The sequence below is a fragment of the Genypterus blacodes genome, unplaced genomic scaffold (genome assembly GCF_046128005.1).
Source record: "Genypterus blacodes isolate CSIRO-AG114 ecotype Tasmania unplaced genomic scaffold, CSIRO-AGI_Gbla_v1 ptg000215l_1, whole genome shotgun sequence".
Taxonomy (NCBI): domain Eukaryota; kingdom Metazoa; phylum Chordata; class Actinopteri; order Ophidiiformes; family Ophidiidae; genus Genypterus; species Genypterus blacodes.
In genome coordinates this window covers 533,119-560,310 of record NW_027467014.1, presented here as the reverse complement: position 1 = coordinate 560,310, position 27,192 = coordinate 533,119, and the positions used below count along the sequence as shown (strand labels likewise).

Below are 27,192 nucleotides of genomic sequence, written 5' to 3'. Positions count from 1 at the left end.
ACTGAGGTTATGTGCCTCAGACCGCCACATCACACACACACTCACACACACACACCTCGGATCGTTTTACAGGATGTTCTGCGGCTTGGCTACTATAAAGGTAACAGGTTCGCAGTTGTGTCTGGCTAATCACTTTTACACTAACAGCAAATGGCGATCGGGCTCGAGTGTGTGTGTGTATGTGTTTGAGAGTGTGTGTGTGTGTGTGTGAGAGAGAGAGGGGAGGAGGGGGGTCTAGGGTCTATATTTATCTGATCCCCATGGGAAAGAGAAAGGGGCCGAGACACCGAGGAAGGTGCTGATGCTGCAGAAGCTTTTCCAAAGTCATTGTAGCGTTTCATTATTCTCATTATTATTACTATTATTACCATTACTATTATTGTTATTATTATTATTGAATAAAATAGCATAATTATCCATCTCGATTGTAACAGATATACAAAAAAATAATAGAAATACAAACCAAACATGAATAGTAATAATAGAAATTCGACGCCTTCATAATTTATTTTCATTCTTCTCGCTTTATAATTTATAACTAAAGCAGTTATCCAATGCATATCCCCTTTAATCCTAAATGCTCATAGCACAGAGACATTTAAGTGAAATGTAAAATCCATCAATTTCAAAGTAAAGTAAATGATATCTGTGTATACTTTTTATATTTGAGTCGATCCTCTTCGGTCTAAAATTACTTCCTAATAATGAATCAAGCAAAGCGAGCATGAAGCAACAAAAGCAACAAAACACGTGGGCTTGATTACGGTGTGTGTTTTTCATCTCTCATTTTGGTGCGTGTTGGTGTGTGTTGGATAAGGATGCGTCGAGGTAACTGCTCAGTGTGAGTGCTGGTGCGGCGGTGACGTCACAAGGCGGCAGCACCTTGAGAGACAGAGCGAGACGACATTCTGGCCGCTAGGGGGCGCTTATCGACACCTTTGGCACCTATTGACTCAAAATTACAGGAGCAAGTAAAAACCAGACCTGACCAAGTTTATGTCCTGTAATTTATCAACGCTTTGGCCTGAAATAAATCTTTAGATGAATTTATGAAGGCTAAGTCAAGATAAGAAAGTTAAGAAGTTAATTGAAGTAATGACTGATAATCATTCATTTTCATTGGCAATTGTTTTACCTCATGATGATGATAATTTAATCTTGATCATAAAGTCTTCCTCGTTAACTCCAATATGGCGTTAGATATTGATAATTAAAGAGAAAGGACACTGACATGAGATTACATCATATAATTGTTGACAGGAGTTAAAAAGCACAACAACAATCTACAAACAGCAGCTTATAAATGAAATATGGGACAAATATGGACATATTATTCAAATTATTCAAGGTGTTGACTGTTGTGAGGTGTGTTAGCGGTGGGGGAGCATATAGAATGACATATTGTATATAAGGTCATCTACTACATGAGATAGAGTATGATGCTCTATTTCCATACAGTCCAGGTACTGTGCATTTATAATGGACAGTTCATCTCTGAACACACCCGGATGAACTACTTCCTTTACAAACCCCAAAATTGGGGTTTAAAAACGAGTGCAGGAGACGATCAGCTCTTTGCTCTATGGTGATCCTTGACGTCTGGGTTGTGTTTTTAATATAACTTGACTTGTAAAACGGGTTTAGTGTCATTTGCTCCACATGATGTGGTGTCTTTTGCCTTGCAGCTCAGCGCTCATGTGATGGTGTGCGTCCAGTGTTAGAATAATGCACATATACAGCGGGGAGGCCAGGGGTTACAAGTGTAATGTGGTTAATGTTATTGGCCTACAAGAGACCTCCACTGCTCAAATTTGATCTATGTTAGTTTATTTATGTACTTAAGTAATTTGTCTGTGTTTACCAGACCCTCATCCATCTGGTATGTGTAGTAGCACTGGATTTGGCTTTTAGAAGGAGATTCAGTATGATTACCTTTGTGAGTCATATTTGTTATATGATATCAATATTTGGAAAGGTGATTCTTTTGTTTTGTTCACTCATTTGCATAGCGAGATAAGATATTAGAAGCATTTGACAAAATCTATCGAGTCCAACACAACAGCTTTGTAACATACAGCTTCAAAATGACTACAGAGTTTAATCAGCACCACAAAAATTTACATTATCAGCTTCATAAAGGTGAAATCTAGGAAATAATTGTGTATTAATCCGGGTGTTAACTGTTAACTTTACTGCCAAAAAGTTCCTCTCTGACCTCACACGACAGACTACAGTGGCATTGGCAAGCAAGGCCTAGACTTGCACAATAATCTGGTCATCTTCCACTACAAGCCACAGCCTTCTGCTGGGCGGAGACCACAGACAGTAAATGTAGCTACAGCAGTTACTGAATATTTAAAAAGGCATAGAGATGAAGCAATAAATGACAAAGTAAAGCTGGCGTGGCTGGGCATTAATAACTAATGGGCACTCGTGAGTTATAGGCCCGCTCCTGTTGTAATGAAAGTGTCATTGCAAATCAGCAGTTGTCCAAGGTTATTATTATTTATGCATAATTGATGCCAGAACCACAAGGAACATGTCTCAGCCAACAACTGTGAACACCTTGGGAACAAAGACGTCGGAGTCAACACAAGAAAAGGTCACAGAGGAGAAAATGCCCCTGGGCTGAGATTTACGCTGCAGAGGAAGGTGTTAGATCCACACATCTGTGGAAAGGAGGTTACAACAAACGAGTGACACGTGAGGTGGATGTAATGTGCAGTTTATATATAGAGAGAGGTGGTTATTTGTTAAAAGCAAAGGTTTGCTCTAAGATATTTCAAAGCTGCTCTCCTCAATGGTAATACGTAGCTGATACAACAGCCACTAATTCATTCATTCATTCATGTGAAAATATTGGAGTTTGAAATACAATGGAAAGACGTGGACAAGGAATAGTGTTGTGGGGTTCAAAGGGAACTTAAACACGTGAAATTTTGAACAATGCAGCATTGGGGACTTCTCAGGATCGACCAAATGTCCTTTAGATGGCCGAAAAGGTATGAACTCCTCGTCGGGTGTCGAATCCCGGTCTTCCGCGTGACAGGCGGAGATACTGTCCACTATACTAACGAGGAGGGGTATGAAACTACCGACCACCATCCAATTGGTACATAATCATATACAGTACTCCTCACGTCACGTTATTGACTTACATTCATACGAGAAGCATCCACATCCACATCTCATTCGTAACTTCACCAAAGACATTTCCCTGTAAAACTGTTGGAAATATGGATGACATCATATCATTGTGTTCCAATAAAAACAAATTGTGATGCATGCGCAACGTGAACTGTTACAAGCAGATGAAGAGGGACGTTTTGATCGACACCTCAGACAAAAATAGGTACTCCCCGTCGGGGAATCGAACCCCGGTCTTCCGCGTGACAGGCGGAGATACTGTCCACTATACTAACGAGGAAGTGATAAAGTTGGTGGGGTCATATATGAATATAAACACATACAAAACGAATGATGCATTTCACTACCAGGGAAATCGGGCAATCCGGTTTCGACCACAGCCTTCCACGACAACTACAAACACAAATACCACCGTTGATACAACCATTTTATAGTGAACTTAAGCTATATAATGATTCGCTACGATATTATTCAAATTTATTTGGTAACACCACTCGTCTTTCACGTGGGAAGCGAGTGGTCTTAGTTGTGGAGTTGCTTATGTATCAAATGTCCCTAAACGCCTCATGTCGCTGCATAGTTACGTCAAGGTTTTTAACCAATGAGAAGGCGCAACGAAGCTTCGGTTGAAACGTACCAGGAAATGAAAACAGACGCCAAATCTAACTGAATGAAGAGATTATAGCTTTTATTTCTTCAGTTTAATGATTATCAGAGTTTGTAGGCATGCAAACGTGGAGTCTTGTGTCCATTTGTGTTTTGCTTGGTCTTCTCGTAAGATGGGGCGTTTCGTTTAACTCTTATTCAGGTAAGGTTTGTATGTGTGTTTGTATGTCAGACTTCATACTATACTGCAGCTCTTTGGACCAATTCTACCATGAAATACAGACGAAATGTCGCTGAATGTTACTTGTCAGAATGTTACTGGAAGCTATCAGCTGAATGTTTCTCTCTAGGAGCAAGAAAACCACCCCTGTTTGGTGACTATGAAGCTCAAAGGCACTGGCAAGAAGTTACCTACAACCTCCCTCCCCACCAATGGTCAGTCTGAGCCTCCATGTGAACTAAACATAGCAATGAAAGGAAGTGGGCACTAGATAAGTTCATATAAGACCCAGTAGCTCAGCCTGTGTAGATAATCTTTTAGTATTTTAAGGTGGAATCAGTCATCAGATATGTTAATCAGGAAACAGGATACACAGGTGGTACAACAGCTGGGACCAAACATCATAACAGCTACAAAGTGCACACTAACTTTTGTACACTTTCAGAGGAAATATGTCTCATTTGTGCTCCTTCAGGTACTTCAACACCACTGACAATGACTTGAACTACTGGGGTCTTGACTATCCTCCGCTGACCGCCTACCACAGCCTGATCTGTGCTCATGTGTAAGTGATTTAAGAAAGAGCACTATTCAATGATGCTCGTTATTTCCCAAGTACGATAAATCAAAGATAATAAATAAGACAATACAATTCCTCTGATTTCCCGCAGAGCCAAGATGATAAATCCTGGATGGGTGGAGCTCCACACATCTAGAGGCCATGAGAGTCCAGCTCACAAGTTATTCATGAGAGCCACAGGTACAGTGACTGCCAGAAAGTAGAACAAGATGCTGCAAAGCTTCACATCAAGTTCATCTTTAAAATCATTCACTGGTATAGTCCTGAGTTAAACATCATGTTGAAGTAAAGGATCCATGGTGTTATTGTTATCATTAACTATAATTCTATAAATACATAACGGGAAATTGTGGGTTTTAACACTGACAAAATATTCACTGTGCTGTTTTGTGTTTCAGTTCTGGTTGCAGATTTGTTGATTTACATCCCTGCAGTGGTTTTATACTGTCTGTACCTGTGTGACGGATCAGCCAAGAGAAAGGTCAGACTCATTTTTATTAGATTTCGACTGATAATATAATAACATCATATTTTTGAATTGCTTATTGATCATGTTGTCCTATGATTGTGTAAATCACGATAATGCGGATGAAATTATGAGAGAATTGTTGTTACTGCTGCATCAAAAGGTAGAAATGTGTTACACACCTCAAATACTTATTGTTGCTAGATAGTATTTTGAATTATTTGTTATATTTTGACAATTTCCTGTGTTTTAATGTAATCCCTGCATGTATTGTGCAATAAGAAAGTTTATAATAAATACATTAATAACTGTAAACACACAAAATACTGCTAAACATCGCCACAATAACCTGAGAGAAACATGACACGAAATGTATCAAGTCTTCTTGTACATCACAGAAAAGCTCTCGCTGAGTATGAAGGTATATAAATAATACACCCGGTGGTGTAAGTAGATTGCAGCTGCCTTCCATCAGCCTATTAATACTTTTATTTGCAGGTTTGTACTCTGCTCTGCTTCCTGCTCTACCCAGGCATCGTTCTCATCGACTATGGACACTTCCAGTATCCTTCACATGTTAACAGTCGGTAGATGCTGTGTAAGCATAAGCAGATCAATGAATTCATGTCAAATTCCTGCCTTAGTGGATCCCAAAGTCTTGCTGCTGTGTTGGAATGCCAGCCATAATAAAAGCTTCCCTGACCGGGAATCGAACCCGGGCCGCGGCGGTGAGAGCGCCGAATCCTAGCCACTAGACCACCAGGGAGGTTGTGGAGGGGCCACCAAGTTATCGTGACTGGCCGGTCAGACTAGTGGTGGAAATTCGAACACTGAATTTGGTATCAGGCTTATTGAGACGCTGGTGATATGTTGCAGCGCCTAAGCAGATATTTGGACCTTTCGCCCAACAATGACTAATTCAACATACTTCATGTGTCATTTTGCACGGAACAGAAGTGTGAGTGTGTGTGTTTTGTATCTCCTTCACCATATCAGGACAGAATGAACACGTCGGCTCAAACACTAAATCGGAAACAATTATACAACTAAATGGAGAAAATTGCAATTCTTACACAAGTTGTCATAGAACCAAAGCAATCAGGTCAGAGTTCAACACTTGTGTCCTGAACCTGTGACCCCCGATCAGCTGTTTGTTTTCACGGCTGCTTATTTTACGTAGAAACACATTTTTCTGTCCCAGCTTTGACCTTAACGTTGTCAGGTATAACGGGGTGAGCCTGGGCCTGGCCCTGTGGGGGGTCCTGGCTCTGGGCCTGGGCCGGGACGTGCTGGGCTCCTTGGCCTTCTCTCTGGCTCTCAACTACAAGCAGATGGAGCTGTACCACGCTCTGCCTTTCTTCTGCTACCTGCTGGGCAAATGCATCAAACTGGGCCTGATGGGACGAGGGTGAGTTTGTTTGACTTTCCTTCCTTCCTTCCTTCCTTCCTTCCTTCCGTCCTTCTCTCACATCTAAGGAGGAACACTGGGGAACGCTCTTATCCATAATCACGCCAGCTTCAGTGTCTGTACCATTAAAATAGCACGTAACGAATAGCGAAGAGATCGAATTGAAAACCGTCGTGCGCTGACACTGAAGTATGACCAAAGAATGAATCATGTGAGAGAAATGGAACAAGAGAGGAGAGCAGTTAAAGGTCATTTTCCCTCTCTAAGAATGCAACAATTCACATTTTAAAGTGAAACCCCCACAAAGTTTTATTCTAAAGCTTATGGACCAAGCAAACTCAGGTATCTCCAGAATGCTCTAATGTCCAAAAATAGCTTGATATCTGTGACCTAGATCAGACTTAAATGACCTGGAAAATCGTGAAGATCGATGAGACACACGCAATCATGAGCTGGCGAGCAGAGAGCTCGCGTGTGAATAAAGATGTTTTTACGCTCATCTCTGTTGATCTCATTATAACTCCCCGGTATTATTTTTGTTGATATTGTCGCTGGGCCTGGAGGTGTCGACTAACCGGGTCGTGTTATGTAGTCTATAAAGGAGCGCCGTTCCCAGGGGGGGGCCGGCAGCTTGGACCCAGGCAATCAGATGGCGCGCCGTTACTAGTGTTTCCAGCGTCTTGTTTATCTAGTAACAATGTACCAAGGGCATTTAGTGGCAAATGGAGAGCTGGATTAGAGGGGTCGGAGCAGAGATATGTGCAGATGACACTCTCGCCATGCCCAAACTCCTCAGCTATGCCTGCGTGTGCAACTTAACCAGCAGCCCCGGACAGTTACAGCTGACGAGATACCCCGTGACCTACGGAGGAGGAGACGTTCAGCTGATGCGTGGCTTTCACTGCATTCCCCAGCGCGGGGGTCAAAGCCCAAATTTAGGACTTGCCGACAGTACACGTTAATTGTTTGAGCGACGCGTGTCGACGCTGAGGTCAATGCTTGTAATTGTAGAGATTCCGTAGATAAATGATGTCATCGTAATGTAAAAACAAAAAGGTTTACAGTAACAAAATGTGTCCTCATTCATATGATTTACTGTTTGTGAACCCCCACATACTCTCTGAGGGAATGTGTCCTGTCTGTGTGTGTCTGTGTCTGTCTCTCATGTAGGTTGTTCCTGCTGGCGAGAATCGCTGTCACAGTGTTGGTGACTTTTGCCCTCTGCTGGTCGCCCTTCCTGTCTGACCCCAGCCAGGCTTTGCAGGTGGTCAGGAGGATCTTTCCCGTGGCCCGCGGGCTGTTTGAGGTACGACCCAGCTCCTCGCAAGTAAACTCAGCCTGGCAGCCACATCTGACGGGCTCAGTCTGCACCTGAGGGTAAAAATAAAAAGAGAAGGAGATTAGTAGTCGAGAGACGAGTTTAATTCAAAGCTCCTTCAAATCTCAGAGATGCTGATTGCGATGATATCATAATGAGTGGAGGAGCAGTGAGATGGTGGGGAAACACAGACATACATCAATGGCACTAATTCATTTACCGTCACATTTTGGTTGCACCTTAATATATGTGTGTCAGCTAGAAAAAGACATTTGCGACGGCAGGGGATTGTAGCTATGAAGATCAAACTATCTTAACTGAATAGTAATTTGAACCTAAATAAATAATCCATAGGCAATGAATTTGTCTACATAGGCTCGTAGGATTGTATGGGATTGATGTACAGCTTCCAAGTTTAGATGCGTAGTAATGATAGTAATTTGAGTAATCTGGTAATCTGATAACACACAACAAGAGGCCGTGACTGCTGCTTTAATAAAAAACCGAGTCGCGATCTGTGTGGCGCTCTTCTTACACTCGCGGCCCCAATGCGCTCACTGTGGTAAACTCCCCCTCCCTCACCCCCTTCCTCACCCCCTCTCCCCCCAGTGCTTAGCCAGTTGGAAATGGATCCCGCTGGATCAAAGAAAACAGTGGAAATAAATGTTGAAAGGTCAAGAGATCAGTTTTCACTCTATCTCTGGGAGGTGTTGGGGTTGGAGATGTAGGAGGGTCTCGATACAGTAAATCTCACTAATTTATGGCCTGGGAGTTTTCAGCACTTCATTGCACAGCCATGTTCGAGCCATATGGGCCAAACGCGCCGAGCCAACCCAGCACACATATCAGAGCACATCCGACAACTGTTGACTGCGAGCGGCCCCGCGTCTTTGTCGAACACGAATGTCGTCTGTGTTGGATGCGGCACAAGCACGCGCGCATTTTTACAGCGTGAGTCAGGGCGGCCTGTGTGAGGAAACGTGTTATCGAACCGCAAGACGCCGTCCAGAATTGGCAATGGTTGACACGGAGGAGGACGCAAAGTAAATGTATGTCCGCGCACGCGTGTGTGTGTGTGTGTATGTGTGTGTCTGAGTGTGTGTGTGTGACCCGACGACTCAGAGGCCAAGGTCCCAGCTCCCATTTCTGAAACCCAGTAACACCCTCACCAACCCCTTTTATCCTGATCCCTAAGGTGGCACCGACCGCAAGGTGTCATGGATGTGAGAAGTAATTGCGAATACTAGACGAGGAGCAGACATCACTATCTGACACTGCTGTTCTTTCTCAATTAAATGATGCAAACATAAAACACAGGGTGCGAAAGAAATCCAAACTCCACCACCACCACCACTGATGGGCGGCCAACGGTCTGAACTAATTGTGAAATTGTGCACGCAAGCAGAAGTTTGGACAAGGGGGGACAGGGCGAGAGGAAGGCTGGTGGCTGGCAGCAGGGGGGAAAGGTTGTGGTGGGTTCGCGGGCCGGCGGGGGGGCGGTTGGAGGGAGCAGTTGTAAGTTTACCCACTGAGCCGCATTCTGTCGTCTCACGTTGCCGCCTGCTTACAAAAATGGCACCAAATGCTTCTGCCTGTGAAATTCCATGCTAGCTGATAGGTAAAGGGTCTGCGCTGCTCTCGCCCCTTTGCATTTGCCGATGCGGCGGCGGCAGTGCCCCCTCCCTCCTCCTCCCCTCCCCTCCCCTCGGCCCCCGTTCATGTGTTGCCTTCAGGCGGCAACTAGGAACATTCCAGCAGTGGTTATTTGGAGCGGTCAGGCAGAGAAAATGGAGAGAGACGGTGAGAGAGAGGGAGCGAGAAAGAGAGAGAGACAACACAGCACTGAACAGCTCAGTGCTGACTAGGCTGCCATTAAGATCCACACAGCTGTGGCGTGAGCAGCTGTGGCGTGGAGGAGAGAGAGGGAGAGAGAGAGAGGGAGAGAGGCAGAGAAAGAGGATGCCAGAAATAGACTTTCTAGACAGGACCACACACGGGAAACTGGAGCGATAAAGTCAATCTAGACTCGGCGTCTCTGTATTTGGCGTATCGCGGCGCTCCGAGGCGACTCAGGCTTCAATACCATCCGATCCCTGCACAACTGCTTAAGCCTAAATCAACCAATCACACGGCAGCGCCTTCACAACTTGTCTCACAGTTTATAGATTACATTTACCAGCTTCATTCAACCTGATATTACAAGGATGGTTTTTTTAACTATGGCACTTTCTAATAATAATAATAAGTAGCTAAGCACTGAGCTAAATACTGTACTTTGATGCACTTTTGAGGTGTTTTACTTTCAGCTTCTCTATTCTGTCTCATCCACTGTATTTCCAAACAACAATGAACATTTATGTGATTGTTTTACCTCAATGTTTCTTAGATTAAGACGGATCAACTCCCTCAGTATTCTTCTTCTTATCTCAAGACAGAAACTGACCTGAAAGTGAACTACGAAAATATCCAAAATAGATAAGATAAGATAGAACTGTATTTTATTATTTATCATTTATTATTATTATTATTATTATTTTACTGCTACTTCTTTACTTAGGGAGTATTTTGCCGCCCAGATGGAAGTCAGTAAAAAAAGCTTCTGGCTCATCTCTTAATCCTCATGTCCACAAGTTTACAAATACAGTCCAAAAGCTTTTTCTGACATCCAATGCGTCTGACAGGCAGGGGGGGCTTCAAGATGGATGGGTGCTGCCCCCCCACCTGTAAGATTGGAATGCAGTAAGGAATCTTTATGGCACTTTCAGCTGTGAAATGATTGCTTAGAGTAATGTCACTTATTTGCTTTCTCTTCAATATGGAATGTTTATGAAGACGCCACTGCTGTACTGTACGTCCAGTTCATTTAAGTGTGTGTGTGTGTGTGTGTGTGTGTGTGTGTGTGTGTGTGTGTGTGTGTGTGTGTGTGTGTGTGTGTGTGTGTGTGTGTGTGTGTGTGTGTGTGTGTGTGTGTGTGTGTGTGTGTGTGTGTGTGTGTGTGTGTGTGTGTGTGTAAACAGGATAAGGTGGCCAACGCATGGTGCAGCTTGAACACCTTGGTAAAGATCAGAACCATTCTGTCCAGTGATTCTCAGCTCTACCTCAGGTAACGTCTCCTACTTAGTTTGTGTGTCTCTCCATCTTTCACCCCCTCTCTGTGTCTCTCTCTCTCTCTCTCTCTCCATTTCTCCATTTCTCTCACACTTTCTTCTTTCTGCCTCGTCTCAATTCACTCCTTTCATTTCCCTGGGAAAGCCCAACTTGCCCGAGGGGGGAGAGGAGGCTGTGATCCAGCAGGGTGGAAATCAGATCATCCTAAAGACAACATCTTGTGAGGAGCTTCTTCACATGGAGTCACAGCTGTTTTTGGAAATGTGGTTACTAGAGGTTGAACTGCCTGAGGAGCTAATGAAGCATGTGTGGCATACAGATATAGAAGCAAACTTCACCAACCTGAAATCAAGACCAGGGAGGATTTGGTTTTTAGTTTGACCAAACATTAATTCCTCCCCTGGGAAACAATGTCCGGTGTGTGTGTCTGTGTGTGTCTGTGTGCCTGTGTGTCTGTGTGTCAATGCAACACTTGTGTCATGGTAGAGTCTGCTTGAGTAACCTGGCCAGCTAAATTTAGGCCTCCTGTGTTTGCAACATGGACACGTTTCTGCCAGACTGCTAAGTCCGAGGATCAAGCTGGACTTCTTTGACTGCAGCACATTTCAAACAAATGAAAAACACTCTTGTCTTTTTGGCAGAGGGAGCGGATCGCTAAACGCTCCGCTGTGGGTGTACTGTGTACTTAGAGCGAATCAGCTGTGAAAAGTGATCCACCTCCTCTCCGGACCGCAAGACCCCGGCCCGCCTCACAACACGCTCGCTTTCAGACACGCCAACACGGCATTATGATTTCCTCCTGTCTGCAAAACTCTCTCTCTCTCTCTCTCTCGCCCTCTCTCTCCCCCTCTCTCTCTCTCTCTCTCTCTCTCTGTGTGTGTGTGTGTGTGTGTGTGTGTGTGTGTGTGTGTGTGTGTGTGTGTGTGTGTGTGTGTGTGTGTGTGTGTGTGTGTGTGTGTGTGTGTGTGTGTGTGTGTGTGTGTGTGTGTGTGTGTGTGTGTGTGTGTGTGTGTGTGTGTGTGTTGGTCATTCTGATCCACTTGGAGCACTCCCCAGGGAGTCTGTAGGCCCTAATGGAGCCCTGTGACACGTCTGCTCTCACACCTCCAACTCAATCACTGCCCAACCCTTCAACACATGTACACGCTCACACACACACACACACACACACACACACACACACACACATACTGTACACACTGACACACACACACCAACAGCCTCTTCCGTTGCCTGTTCCCCCTTAGGGAGTGACAATTGAGGGGTTAAACTAATGCTGGATCACCCTAAGCAGGGGCCAGTATTCAGACATTTCTGACATAGCTGCCGTCTTAAGCGGCGTCTGAAAAAGACAAATGGTGGCACAGCTCCGATCGGACACGTATGACTGTAACACGATTGTTTGTAGTCGCCATCAAGTCATTTGAGTCGGACCATTTAGGTCCTAAATCCTGGAATGTTGTTATGTCTTTATTGATGTTGTCTTTGCTCTTCTGGTCCAATAGGACAAATCAGAATGAATTAACTTTGCCGTTATTATAGTTGACATGGAGGCCTCTTAATAATTAATAAATGATTGAAATGACCTGCGGGTGCTGCTTTTCAGTTTGGCCTTCACTCTCCTGGCCGTCTTGCCGTCCTCAGTCAGACTCCTGATGAAGCCCACCTTCTGGCAGTTCAAACTGGCCCTGGTGAGTTTATTTGGCAAAACCTGTGGAACTGATTTCAAAGCAATCCCAACCTAAAACATATGATAGTGAAATGAAAATAACTGTACTGGTTACGCTAATCGTCCCAATGTTTCTCTGCTTTTTAGGCTAATTCATCTCTGGCATTTTTCCTGTTTTCCTACCAAGTCCATGAGAAGTCCATCCTCCTGGCTTGCTTGTAAGTACAGATGTGTGTTATTTAAAAGCACATTGGTTTCTTTCTTGTCTCGAATACGTCAGCGTTTTGCCACGGCGACATCGCAACACGCAGAGTAAAAATCTATTTATGTGCAGACCTGCTAACAGAGGGGTTACGCACCTCTGTCATCTCTTACTCAGTGCCTGCACACACACACACACACACACACAAAAGCACCCCGCTGAGCTTAGATTGGCTCTGATTGATATGTGTTTGTGGGTCAAAGCTGGTACTTATATATACCCCACTAAATGAGCACATACACACCTTTACATAGGGTTCATACAATCATGGAACTCGTGGAAAACACCAGAGAATGTTTAAATATATTGTTTTAATCATTCTTTTTCTGATAGAAAATAATAATTAGACCTCACTGCTTCCATCTTCCTCTTCTTCTTTAATCTTTAGCTGTCACTCTAGCTGGCACTTTAGCATTTGATAAAACGGCACAACAGAAGCTGCATTTCTAGTTCTATATGTAGAGTTGCATCTCAATAAATTAGAATATCTTAGTCTTCCCCATGATTGTGTCACCTACTGAACCAGACTGAGAGGGAGCATGCCTATGTTCCCTCAGCCCTATGTTCCCTCAGCCCTATGTTCCCTCAGCCCTATGTTCCCTCAGCCCTATGTTCCCACAGCCCTATGTTCCCTCAGCCCAATGGTCCCACAGCCTTATGTTCCCTAATTTCTAAGATTTTTTTCAAAATTAAGCCCTATGTTCCCTCATTTCTAAGATTGTTTTAAAAATTAGGCCCTATGTTCCCTCATTTCTAAGATTTTTTTCAAAATTATGCCCTATGTTCCCTAACCCTAACCCTAACAAATGAGGGAACATAGGGCATAATTTTGAAAACAATCTTAGAAATGAGGGGACATAGGGCCTAATTTTGAAAAAAATCTTGGAAATGAGGGAACAGAGGGCTGAGGGAACATAGGGCCTAATTTTGAAAAAAATCTTAGAAATGAGGGAACACAGGGCCTAATTTTGAAATAATCTTAGAAATGAGGGAACATAGGGCTAAGGGAACATAGGGCCTAATTTTGAAAAAAATCTTAGAAATGAGGGAACATAGGGCTGTGGGACCATTGGGCTGAGGGAACATAGGGCTGACCCCGACTGAGAGACACTTCAAAGGCTCAGGGAACCTCAGCAGTTGATTTGAGTTAATGAGCTGATTAGAGTGAGACACTGTGAGGCTACAATATTGAACTTTTTCTGAGATACTGAATTTGGGGTTTTCATGAGCTGTAAGCCATAATCATCAAAATTTAAAAAAATAATTTGAATTTGGAATTTGAATTGAATTACTGAAATAAATGTACTTTTCCACAATCTTCTAATTTATTGAGCTGCACCTGTATATGGCCATATTGTTGTATTTTCAGGCTACATAACCCTACACCTTACCCTAAAAATGTATTGACTTTGACGCAAGCCTGAAAAGTCCTTCTACTATCTCCGATAACTCCATTTCATGAATCATAGGGAATTAATTTTTCTGTATGAGCCCAGCGTACACGTATGAAGCCGTAGAGGTTTGTCCCTTAGATCTGTGCTCATCTATTAATCAAGATTAAGGTAGATTGTTGCTTTATTAACTATTGAGTGATCTCCCCCACCTGTCCCACCCCATAATCAATCAGTAATTCATGTCCAGGGATTAGGAAAGAATGGCAGGCAGGCAGCTCCGCGTGTTGTTTGCTCAAGATCAATTATTGGGCTCAGGGACCAGCAGAAAGTGCCACGATCAGTTAGGTTGCTTGCAATGATGCAGATAACCAAGACCACACACACACACACACACACACACACACACACAAACACACACACACACACACACACACACACACACACACACACACACACACACACACACACACACACACACACACACACTCACACACTCTTTTCTCCCTCTTAATTAATTATTTCCTGTGTTCATTCAACTAATGTCAACGTTCCCAAAACTGGACATAAAAGCTACAAGCAAAACTAAACTTCGCCTTTCTTCACAAACTGTTACTTTGGACGCTTGAGTACGTTTTTACTGCTTGTACTTGTAATTCAAAGCAGTATATTTACTTATAATGGAATATTTCTCCATTAAAATGCTGCTACAATCAGTTCAGGCAACGACAGTGATGGGGGAAGATGGTGACTGCCTTGTGAGGTCCTGTCAGTAATCCATTGTGTGAGAGAGCTTTAATATCACACACGCACATGATATCAGGTCACACCCAGCCCAGACCTAACGTGACCTTTCCTCCCATCAAACTGTGAAATACATTATTAAATGGTGTTTACACAAGAAATGTGATCAACAGTAAGTACAGCATGTGTCGCCTTTGACCTTTTCAGGCCCGTCTGCCTCCTGCTGAACGACCTCCCGCTGGTGGCCATTTGGTTCCTACAGGTTGCCACGTTCAGGTGAGGCTTCAGATCAGGTCTTCAATTTCATTATTTACCTCCTAAGATGTTGCAAATTTTGAGAAAATTCAGTTTTCTTGTCAGGTAGCCGTGCTTGTTAAATCATTTAATGCTGATACTAGTATAGATACAGTATGTGCTCTGCTGTTCTATAGATAATGGGATTCCTCGCATGCTTTGGTTAGGTTACAATGGGGCTGCGGCACTTCCTGAGGCTAAACTGGTCTGAGAAACACAAGCTGTCATATCCGCGGGGGGTCATTGTGTCTGGAGTTGGCTTGTTGTCACCGTCTCTCGCCCTGAACCGTGAAAATAGGATAGAATTGCCCCTAAAAATAATCTTTAAAGGGGTAAACTCTCTCACTCACTCACTCACTCGCCATCCGGTGTAAGAAGGAAGAATGGTGAAGACAAACCGTGCTGCGAGCGCTGCGTCCAGCTTTCACCAGCTGTTGGTAAATTCTTCCGGCAGCACTAATTGTTGCGCGCGTGGTTTAGTATAAGGATATCTGGGGATTACACTGCATAGTCGGCATGCCTGCAGTCTAAGTGTGCGTTGTGTGTGGACAGGAGGCCATTCTGCAGCGGCTCCTCAAATACAGTCCGGCAATCTGGATTTTACCAAAAAAAAAATACATCTTTTGTTTGCATAATTGGTTGAATGACTCCAGCAATTTCAAGAGGAGAGAATGCGCCCAGTCTGTTTAAATTGACCCAAGTATGTATTTCTGCTATTTATCTGCTGAATGGAGGGGTTTGAGCTGGAATCACTGGGTCATTGTGACTGGTGTGGGTTTTTATAAGGGCTGATGGCTCATTTACTATGAGTCAACTGTTGTTCTTGTCCGTTGCCCTCTGCTTAAACAAAGATAAGCTGAGCCTGAATGTGAGAGGCCCTGTCCCTCCCCTGCAGACCGCCGTGCGCTCGTGCAGGTCTGCCAGATAAAAGTTAGATGGTTTACCAGCAAACTATTGGATATTCTCAATGTTATGTTGAATCTGTGTGTATTGAAAACTACTGTGTGTGTTGTGTGTTATGTGTTCTTTGAAACAGAGAAACACAAAGAATATCATTGTTGGGGCTAGAACTGCACATTGTAAAATTCTCTTTGCTGTAATGATGATTATGGAAAAGATGTAGCCGTGAAAAATGTATGAAATGAGAGCCAGTTTATGTATCACTTCCATATTGATTTACTAATCAAGTCATTATCATGTCATTTATCACATACAAATGCCAAACAGTTACACGTTTCGGCTTCTTCAGTGTGAACACCTGCTGTGTTGAAGTCTTTTGGCGCGACAGATGAAGCAATAATTGAAAAAAATAATCATAGTTGCTGCCCCCTTAAATGGAAAAGACACCTGCAGCTTCTACTTCAGTGTGTCTGTGGAGTTATAAACTGAAACTGATTGTTTCTGTGTTTGTGTCTGTCTGTGCAGCATGCTGCCTCTGTTTCTGAAGGACGGCCTGCTGGTGCCCTACGTTGTGACCTCGCTGGCCTTCCTCTTCTTCAGCACGTACCTGCTGTCGGCCCTGGATCGCTGTTCAGAGGACGAGCTCCGCCTGGGAGCCTACCGCAGGCTGATGATCTGCCTACCCGGCGTGGACCTGGCCTGTGTAGTGAGATTGAAGGTCAGTGTGGTCCAAATACCAAAAAGTGACTCACTGAGAGACCTTTGTTTAAATAGTAATACAGCAACAGAAACTCCCAATGGTAACGGTACCTATTGTGAAAATGGACATGGTTTTATTGTGAAAATCCACAAAATTGGAGATTAATTTTTAAAAATTTCAGTGACTTCATTCTTCTCTGCAGTAAATTTAGCCTCCACGGTCCATTTAGATCATGAGAAAATGTAGCTGGTGTGCTACTGCTGCTATCTACTATCTAGATTCTAGATAGTAGAGTTAAATGTCAAATAAATGTCAAATGAGTACAAATAAATAAAAGAATCAGACGTCTTCCGGGATGTTAATGTTGACGTCTTGTCCCATTGGATGTCATCCATTGACTTGATGGCAGTAACGATGCTGGTTTGTAGCTATCTAGGTTACCCCGGCTGTGTGAGCAGCACTCTATATGTTGTTTATAATCGGGCCGTATAAATAGATAATCAGAACGTTGCATTACAGAGAGCTGTATGATAAGTCTCAGGAACTTAGTCAGGTTTGATATCAGGATGCTAGGTGGGTCATCACGAGTGGCGCAGAGATCCACCCGACCTTATAAATAAAGGTCATGCGCGGCTGTGAGCAGTGTAAGCTGTCCGGGGATGAAAGCCTCTGCCAGCCAAAGAATTATTTATCACTTATTTAAGTTTCCGCAGCGTCTGAAGTGGCTGCGCCGCCAGGGCCCCTTAGCGACAGGGGCCAGCGCTGGGGTGTCAAGGATTGAGAGAAGGTGTCTTTTTATAGCGTGTGTCATTAACACAGGTTTTGCCTAGATATATTTATTTACACAAGCAGCATAAATAGCGAGCCCCTGTGACAGTGATTGGGTTTCATAGGTTTGGGAGGTGGAGAAGAGGGGCGGGTGGGGGCTTAAGGCGTTTCCTCCATCTTACTTGCGGGCTTATCTTAGGATCACAATTAGCCAAACTCCCACCAACAGCTATCTGATTCAATCATTCATTGATCCCATATGATGCTTTCACTTGAAGTTAAGCTCCCGTCTACTTTCATGTCACTTAAATGAGAAGTTGTACTTGTGCTTTCTTGAATTCCCGCTCTTTTTCTTCTTCTCCCCATCGCAGTTCTACGTCAGCGTCGTACTCATGGCCACTCTGAGCATCGCGAGTGCGGCCCTGGCCCCTCCGCCGCGACTGCCCGACTTGTTCCCTGTCTTGGTGTCCTCCTGCGCTTTCCTGCACTTCTTTGGAACTTTTGTGTATTTCAACATCGTCCAGTTCAGCGCGCCGCCCGGCAGGAAGAGCCAGAAGAAGAGCAACTGATCTGCGATGACTGGTAAAATATTCTTCCATCAAAGCCAAGAAGGTGTTGCACTAGTGGTGTGTCTGGTCTTCATTTTTGTAGGATCTTTGCTTCTACAACGCCATTGTCTCTTTGGATGAGACGTTTATTACCACGATTCAATTTTGTTTTTGTTTTTGTGCTTGGACCAATGACAATTTTGGTTCCTACCAATCACAACTGCGAGCCCATGACAATATCAAATGTCTAAGTATTGACGTTCAGCTAATTCAGTGTCTGTTAGAGTGGCCACAATAACAAAAACACCTGTACAATTCAATATCATAGCCAATACAAAAGGACCTATGTGGAGCATGTAGTCTGACGTCCAGGGTTGGTTTACATTATGCTGTGCTTATTTCTGTTATTGTGTCCTTCTTCTGGGCCTCACTCTGTGTTCGTTTCAGGCATTTGTGTCACATTATTGGACCTTTTATAGACCAAGTGGTTAAGTGGAGCAGTAATCAATTGACAGATTAATCATGGATGGCTTCACTCAGGTAGAGAGAAGTCTCACATACGAGGCTTTATCTGGTTACCGTCTCGTAATGAAGAGCGGCTATTCATTCACCAAATCAGGACCAATACTGTACAATAATGGTTGATCATTACCTCATCATGCAAAACTTTTTTATGGCTCTCTATATTTTCTACCTTCATTAAAATTATTTTGTACAAACTTGTCTTTCTGAAAATAAAATTTCTCCAATGACCCGATGTGAACATCAGTTTTTATTGCTGCGCTGTAAAATGATTTGATTTGAAGTAGCTTCATATAAACTGTCTACCTTCACCAAGTAGTCTGCTAAATCATCCTTAATGCTGTGTCGGAGACAGAGGCAATAATTGCACACAAATTATATCTTTCAAAGCTTTTACTCAACATCATTAAATATTCATTACAACTTCCAGATACCACAAGGGTTCTGCACAAAAGACCTGTACGTTTAAAACAAAACTCGTGACAGGACAGGCCTTAAAAAGAGATGATGGAAGGTGACATATCTGAACATAATGCCATAAAGTTGAAATACCACAGAAAAAAGGTACAAGCAATTTCTTTCTCCAATCTCTCTGCCAGTTAATGACGGGCATAAAAAAAATCCATTACAACTATAAATGTTATCAGGTCAGTGAGGGTTGCCTGTGCATCTGAGGCTCCGGGCCTGCAGCCAATAACGGGCCACGGGGACAAATAGGAGCCCGAGATCTGAGTTAACGTTACGACAATGAGGCACGAACACAGGGGGGGGGGGCTTTAAAGGTGTGTGTGTGCGCCCCCCCCTCCCTACCATTATTACACAAGTTGCTGTAGCTTTACAGGGATTCTTTAGGAAAGAAAAGAGGGAGAATAAGAAATGACCTCCCCGTGTCTGAGATTGGAAGACGTAATGTGATGCGGGTAAACGCCTAATGCAGCATAGGCGTTAAAATAATGACGTACGTTCTCAGTATCTCAGTAATGATCATCCAATTAACAGCAATCAATGCTTTTTACAGGGATGTTCTATTGCTCCTTCGAGACTGATAAGATTTATTATTGGACACTCGTATAAAAGTCACATTCTAATCAATAATTTGCATTATTAGTCAATACATTTCACCCAATGATAACGAGGTCAAGAGCTTCTTGTCCTGGTACTCTTTATTTAGAGGACAAATTTAGGTCAAAATACTCAGAGAACTTAATTTTCTATATTTGCTGCTGACATTAAACATTTTTCAATCTGTAATATTAACACGCTTGAGTAAATAGTTTTGAAGTCCCATTATCTAGGTCACTGGGATTACTTTTATGTCAATTTCGATTTAACGATGGTGTTTATGTTGTCTTTATCGGAGTATAATTAACTTTTTTACATTGGCAGAGTTGACAACCTCAAACATTTGCAGATGGACGCCTGTTCATCACGTACCTCACTATGTTCAGAGTTAATCCACAAAGCCCTGCCAGCAGTTTGAGTTTTGCTATAAGTAATTGCGTGTTGAATGTGGTGATTGTGTTCCAGCAGGGGCGGTTGGGGGTCTGGGGGGGAGGGGGGGGGGGCATTAAGATCCCTCCACCACTCTCTAAAGGGGCCTGTATCAAAACATTACTTTTGTTTATGGCCGTGCTGGCTTTGTCCTTCACGTGGCCTCTAAGGGTGATAAAGTGAGAGTTACACGATCCACCTTAGGCAGAAATAGGAAATGTAGCTGTGAACACCAGCTGTTGCTTAGGTCGACACTGGACAGCCAGAGGCCTCAGCCTTCCCATGCACTGCCAAATAAAGAGACTACTGTGTTGAGTAAGCGTGTGTTCACCCCCTCCGCCTCCCCTCCTCCACCATCTTTACTTTTAAAAGGTGTTAAGATGCACAGGTGGGGAGGATTGCACAGCTTTTTGCCTTGAGAAAGAATATTATTTTCATAGTGCTGGAGCAATGCTGTTAATGTAAAATCAACATTTGTCAGATTGTGAAGCAGAAGCTCGGGCAGGTAGACGAGGCCTCCGACGTGTCAGAGGGTTCGTTCTCGCCGGCGTCGACGCTCGACGGCTTTCGAGACCTCGCAAACTGACAGCGCGGATTCCACATTCATCTCCTGCCTTATCTCCGTGGGATCATACACACGCTGCAACACAAGAGGGGAAAAGCAATTCCATTAGCTGTCAACAGCCCAGGCGGCTCGCTAACAAAAGCCCGGGGAGAGAGGGAGAGCAAAACATGAGTGTAACCCCACTGGCACCTGGTGATATTACACACGTCACACTCACTGTCGAGATTGAATGTTCAGCAACATGAGGCGTGTTGGCACAAAGGGTCTCGGTCGGTCTTTAAATATCAGCAAAATTAGAGCCGAAGTCAGGGTGGGAAATAATCTGTGTCTGCCCTCCTGACCTGAACTGTTGGACATTTTAAACACACTTGGGGTCACTTAGGGGGCAATAAATAAACATCTTAACTGATCACATGTTTGTCTCCATTTCAAATAAAGGTTTTTATTACTTTAGTTTGTTGATAACGTGACTCAGACCTTTCAGATGTTAAGGACAAATCCATCATCTCCTGTGATAGGACGAGAGTGGAATTATTCCCTGTGGCTTCTTGGTAGAACTGGATGTCAAAGGTGAAGTGATGAAACTTAAGATCAAACATTTATTGATCATAATAAGAGATGTAGTCAAGGTGATAACATTGCAGAGAACTAATTGAATTAAATGCTGGGATAAGCCCGTCAAAGTTAATTACAATAATACTTATTAATAAGGTAATGGATGCTTTTGGTCACTTAAAAATAGTTGTGTGTTTGCTGCTTACGTAAGGAAGATTACGTATATTTTTCACACTCTTGAGGTGAAACAAGATCACAAAGTCAGAAATCATGGCGGGGAGAGATTGCATACTCTGCAACCCACGGCGTCGATCGAAGGCCACCGGCTTCAGCTGGACCAAACCAGCCTAATATACAACTCCCCCCTTTAATTGCAACTGTGTGTTCAATCAGAAAGCATAAAACTCCCCGGTGGGTAGGTGGCATCTGTCCGCGAGCCGTCCCCACGATTGATGTGCCCGGGTCCAGTAGCTGCCTGAGCCCCGAGCCCCGGGACCCTGCGACACAGCCCCATCACTTTTATGACATCTTAAGGAATCTTCTTTTTAATACAGCCCATTACTGCTGACATACAAATCTTTCCCAACATGGCCCCGTCTATGGCCTGATCAATTTTTATACTGCTGAGCCGTCCCCTTTCCCCTCATTTTGTCATCTCAAAATTCATATTATATAGGATTTTCTTATGGGAGAAATCGCAATAAAAATCCGTTACGGCCCCGGAGATGTGCACGAGTCAGTGCTTGGCTGTGACTAAAAAGCTTCATAGGAGATAAAATTTGTTTCTGTAGTAAGCAGAACTGTTTAAATGTTATTTATTTTTATGCTCCTAAGAAAATATATTGTGAAGTGGGACATTGATTTAGAACATAACCACGTCTGGGTACGGGTTAGAGAGGCAGAATTTATGAATCCTTTGCACAACTCCTTTAATTGAATTTTCCAAATCTCTCACCACACACAAATAATCAATACCTACTGCTGAGGGAAACTTGCCTCAGAATTATTATGGCCTTTCTTTTTCAATTCTGTAGTCATCAGCACATACAGGCGCTGCGGGTATTTGTAATGCCGGGACTATACCCTGAGGATTTACGCCCGCCCCGAGCCTGATTGCTCACCAAAAGTGACTTCTTTAGAATGCTTACTGAAACTTTAGTTAACCTTAAAGGGCGGTCGTAAGCGCCTCTTCTTAACGCTGCGCTCTGGCTCTGAGGAGAGGAAGCGGCTCTAAAGTAAGACAGCATTATCACAGGAAGGGATGACACGCTGGGAAGAAGACGTAGGAGAGGAAGTGGGGATTTGGGGGGGGATTGGGCCTTTAAGTTGGAAACGTCCTGGTGGATTTGCTCAGCTGCCCAGCGGAGTGGGAGAGCCAGAGGGCCCAGTTCAAAGTCAGTGGGGTAAGGACGAGACGGCTCAGGAAGGACACAAATAGCAGCGTCTTTCTTAACGTATCACTTGAAAGGAAATGTTATATGTTATAGTTTGTGTCTCTTATTTTGAAGAGACATCATAAACAATACAACTGATGTAAACACTAAGAAGAGCTCTCAACCTCTCTGTGTGGCCTCTCATCCTAACACGCTTCATGGTTTTTCCTCGAGAACTCTGGAAGCCAGAGGGATTTCTGCTCACGTCCCCGGCTTATTAATCGAACTGATAACCATTCGTCTGAGGTTTGGTTTCCATTACTGAAGTGGAAGTCTGAGTCCATTTCCATTGAGAATGTATCATATTAGTTTATATGATCTATAAAACAGTGGCTCTTGGCGGTGGTGAAATTGGTCTATAAGCTTCACTTCACAAAAAAAAGTATGACTAACGCTCTTTCAACGTTACATACTACTGACATGTTCATCCCATGACATTGAACCTTGTGCTCTGAATGTTGCTACGGTGTCAAAGCCACTGAGAGTGAACCTATGTGTTCTATTTAGGAAAACAAGCAGTGCTTAATGTACCAGGCCCTCGTTAAACTCTTCCACTCCTCACATGGAGCTGGAAGCCTAAAGGCCATAGCAGCGAATCTAAACAAACATTTTACACTGCAGCAGTGTCATGCTTCATGATACCATCTGCATCATCTGTCTGGATTTCACACTCCCAGCAGATATAGGCCGGAACTCATCAGCAGCTTTGAATAACAGTTTGTTTACCTAAAATGTGTGTCTCAATGCACATAGAGGGCCGATTCTCTCCCAGGCTTATCTGTCCTAACATTGTGAAGTCTGTTGTTATAAGGAAGTTTATGCAAAACTGATAAATTTCACGGATGCACCATGTGACAAAAATGTGACATTCCTTGGGTGTGGATCCACAATGCATCATGTATGTCAGGCTCTCTTACTGGAACAAATTAAAATAATTTCTAACAACCTTATCGGAAAACAACCTCGAATTCTGACAATAGCCCTATTCATATTCCACAAGTCACCATTATGGGGTCGGATCACAAGAATTGCTTTGCTGGAGGCACAATACAGTATGTGCCTAAAATAATCTAATTAATTCTTTGCCGAGGAAATCGGGCTCATTGGCTTGTTTGTGTAACCATAACAAAATGTTGCTTTTCTCCACAGTTCACAGAGCAAACAATTGTCAGAACAACTCCAACAAGCACCCATTGACTCTGTTATTGTTAAGTAGTGGAGAAGACGCAGGAAGAAGCAAATTCAATAATACCGGACGGGACGTTCTTTGAAATTAAAAAAACCCTTGTGACCACAATCTGTTTGTCTTTACACTGAAATTAATCATCTGAACAAGTGCGACAAATATGTTTTGTTAAGGCCGTTTAAGGAGCTTGAGATAAGATCCCTATCACAATCTAAATGAGGTCGTTAGGTGAAGGATAATGTGATCAGTGCAGGCAGCGTATCTGCAGGGGACGCTGGCTCCTCTGACTGGCTTCATTCTCTTATATGTATGATAAAAAATCTGAATAAATAAATAATGTCCACATATCCTGAAGCCACTGTTTTCTAGTCATCAAAATCTAAACACAGGACTGGAACCTTCTGCCGTTAAACGTGTTGACATCAGTAATGTCCGAGGAGGAAAACATGGCGACATTTACAGTTCCTTTCACACTTTCAATAAATGTTGTTGTCCTGCAGCTCTTTGGGCTTTAGGGGCATGAAGCCTTTCTATGATCAACCTGATAACATGACATAATTGCGTGAATGTGTTTATGTGTTTACATGGAGAGGAGCAGATCAGCACGTAACACACATGTTTAACTAACCAGCCCAGTTACCTTTCACACTGATTCTGTGGGGCCCCCTCATTTCCTTTCCTGGAGGAAAATGCAGTAAAAAATTTCCAGGAACACATACACAATTGTATCACATGTATGAGTGTTTTCTAGCCATAAATAACATCTGAAGTCACATGAATCGTTGCAAACAAGAGCAAGTGACTAACTTAACCTCTCCTTTGACTCAGTGTCTAGAAAGTCCTTTTCTGTTGTTCTGCCAACTCATTCAGCTCTCTGACGCCTCGTTCAGTCCCTCAGTCCTTGTTTGCTGCTGCCCTCTGCTGACTGCTGGAGGTGCAAGGATGATAAAGGAGCTCAACCAAACCCTCACACACACCATAGATGACAGGAAACGGATAAAGGTTCCTTGCTCTGTTGGAAAAGAACAATAAAACCCCTGCAAGTACCAAAGGTCTTGTCCCGTGTGATGTAATGTGACCATCATCTCATATCAGACGATGTAATGAAGCCAGAGACGTTTCCGCCTTTCAGGAATATCTCTCTGAGTTCTTTCCTGATCTTGATGAATGGAACGACTGACTGTTCCTGTTGAGATTTTGAAGGCAGTCAGAGTAAAGGTCAGCGGGGTTAAATGTCAGCCGGGGAGTAAACCTTGAGTTACAGCAGTGACCTATAGAGACGCTATGCTCTGGATGTAAGAAACAAACGTCTGCATTACCACATTCCCACAATTCCCTCGATTTACTTTTGGAAATTCCCAGTGGATTTGAACATTGCTAATATCTGTCCCACGTCACACTAATGTGTCATCACGGGGCGCCGTAAAATTAAAAACTAATGCTTGTCTTGATAGATCGGCCAGACACCAAATGTCTGCCTCAGCTAAAGGAAATGGTTCTTGTGTTAAGTGACTCTTATACAACTATATTTAGTGCAATGTAAATCACAGATCATTTGTCCCGTGATGAATCTGCCTCATTCCGTGTCTCCTGTCGTTAAATTCTGATATGTCATTATGTCCATCAGGAGCGGGAGGAAACTGAAATATAGCGACTAATAAAATGTTGAATTTTTATCTTTTTTATGACTGTGACGAGATGTTTGTAATGATTTACATAGCTGAGGAGAATATGGTCTAAATAAGGCAAATTCATATATCTTATGACTTAGACATACTAAGGGGTTCTTGTATAGTTATGGTTGTGATGTGGAGTAAACTGGAACGTGTTTAAGGGGTTGATTGATAAGTTCTGAGCCTGTGAGTAAGGAAGTTAGAGAGGCATTTTATGCACATGTTGCACATTCAGTTGGGTTAAATCAAACACACGTGGCCCTATTTGTGGCAGTACTTGACCGAATCTTCCAACAACGGGGAGACACGGGGAATTAGCTCAGATGGTAGAGCGCTCGCTTAGCATGCGAGAGGTAGCGGGATCGATGCCCGCATTCTCCAAGATCCTTTTCCTCTGGTCAGTCCGTAAACTTAATCTCACTCTTCACGTCCTCCTTGTGCATTTTCCTTTATTGTTATGTAAGTTGTAAACTTGCTACTCAACGACAAATTTGCACAAGTGACCTCATTTCTAAGCAGTGCCAGTTGCATTCAGTGAAGTCATACACACGAGTTGTCGTCGTGGCTATGCGCCTTTAAAGACGGACAGGGGTGAAAAGGGGGAAATCTGATTCTCCACTTCGCCTCTCCTGGCGGCATGGGGAATTAGCTCAGATGGTAGAGCGCTCGCTTAGCATGCGAGAGGTAGCGGGATCGATGCCCGCATTCTCCAAGAACTTTTTCCTCTGGTCAGCCTGTATACTTAATCCCTCTCTTCATGTCCTCCTTATGCAATTTCCTTTATTGTTTGATAAATTACAAACTTGCTACTCAACGACACTTTTGCACAAGTGACCTCATTTCTAAGCAGTGCCACTTGAATTCAGTGAAGTCACACACACGAGTTGTCGTCGTGGCTATGCGCCTTTAAAGACGGACAGGGGGGAAAGGGGGAAAGCTTCTTTTCCACCTCCTCCGTGTAAACGGCACGGGGAATTCGCTCAGATGGTAGAGCGCTCGCTTAGCATGCGAGAGGTAGCGGGATCGATGCCCGCATTCTCCAGTAATATTTTCCTTCTGAAGTATGCAGTAGACTAGACAAGTGTTGAATAACACAATCTCCGAGTGTTAATGACCTACGACTATCTTCAGCGCTCAGTGTAAAGGTTTATCAAAGAAAAGGACAAGTGGACTTATCGTCAGTGTTGTTCACAACCATGCAAGTCTCGGAATTTATCAATCCCCCTTCTCCAAGTCAAAAGATTTATTTGCCACATAAGGATTTGGCAGAATAAACACGCTTTTCAATGTGGCAAATGAAACGACAAGGAAATAAAGGGGGGTGGGTGTCAACAATGTTTTGTGGTTACTGCTACCTAACAACTAGAGATCTAGAGGTATACGTATTTCCCTAGGATATATCTTGAATAATCTAGTATAGATGCGCCATGTAATGCTCCTCAGTGTCTGTCATGAAATCGAATGTTTTGATTTGATTTATGGAAGTGCAACACTGAACTAGTTTTCCACAAACCTTCATACGATCTCTTTTTTTTTTCAAAAACACATCCACTTTTACAATAATTGTTATTATGCTTTATTAAAATGTTAATTGTTAGACCAAATACGACCAACTGACATGGTGTTGGAACATAAGCG

The 27,192-nt window shown here is 43.3% G+C and overlaps 1 protein-coding gene and 5 non-coding genes across 6 annotated transcripts; 4 read left to right on the top strand and 2 right to left on the bottom strand.

Moving 5' to 3' along the window:
• Positions 1-3,355: 3,355 nt before the first annotated feature.
• trnad-guc (transfer RNA aspartic acid (anticodon GUC)) lies at positions 3,356-3,427 on the bottom strand. The gene has a single exon. It is a non-coding gene; the product is annotated as a tRNA-Asp (tRNA).
• A 358-nt stretch (positions 3,428-3,785) lies between these two features.
• alg6 (ALG6 alpha-1,3-glucosyltransferase) lies at positions 3,786-18,886 on the top strand. Its single transcript, XM_076170201.1, has 14 exons — positions 3,786-3,955; positions 4,104-4,188; positions 4,449-4,538; positions 4,645-4,733; positions 4,952-5,034; positions 5,518-5,582; positions 6,242-6,427; positions 7,598-7,733; positions 10,763-10,848; positions 12,460-12,544; positions 12,670-12,740; positions 15,127-15,195; positions 16,639-16,831; positions 17,953-18,886. The coding sequence occupies exons 1-14, from the start codon at positions 3,874-3,876 to the stop codon at positions 18,148-18,150; spliced, it is 1,518 nt and encodes a 505-aa protein (XP_076026316.1). The 5' UTR covers positions 3,786-3,873; the 3' UTR covers positions 18,151-18,886.
• Positions 5,714-5,785, bottom strand: trnae-cuc (transfer RNA glutamic acid (anticodon CUC)). Its single transcript has one exon. It is a non-coding gene; the product is annotated as a tRNA-Glu (tRNA).
• A 6,976-nt stretch (positions 18,887-25,862) lies between the features above and the next one.
• On the top strand, positions 25,863-25,935 carry trnaa-agc (transfer RNA alanine (anticodon AGC)). Its single transcript has one exon. It is a non-coding gene; the product is annotated as a tRNA-Ala (tRNA).
• A 258-nt stretch (positions 25,936-26,193) lies between these two features.
• On the top strand, positions 26,194-26,266 carry trnaa-agc (transfer RNA alanine (anticodon AGC)). Its single transcript has one exon. It is a non-coding gene; the product is annotated as a tRNA-Ala (tRNA).
• Positions 26,267-26,523: 257 nt separating this feature from the next.
• trnaa-agc (transfer RNA alanine (anticodon AGC)) lies at positions 26,524-26,596 on the top strand. Its single transcript has one exon. It is a non-coding gene; the product is annotated as a tRNA-Ala (tRNA).
• The last annotated feature ends 596 nt before the right edge of the window (positions 26,597-27,192 follow it).

Coding starts and splice junctions, on each gene's coding strand:
- alg6 (XM_076170201.1), top strand. CDS start 3,874: ATGCAAACGTGGAGTCTTGTGTCCATTTGTGTTTTGCTTGGTCTTCTC. Junction 3,956..4,103: donor TTCGTTTAACTCTTATTCAG/GTAAGGTTTGTA, acceptor GTTTCTCTCTAG/GAGCAAGAAAACCACCCCTG. Junction 12,741..15,126: donor TCCATCCTCCTGGCTTGCTT/GTAAGTACAGAT, acceptor TGACCTTTTCAG/GCCCGTCTGCCTCCTGCTGA.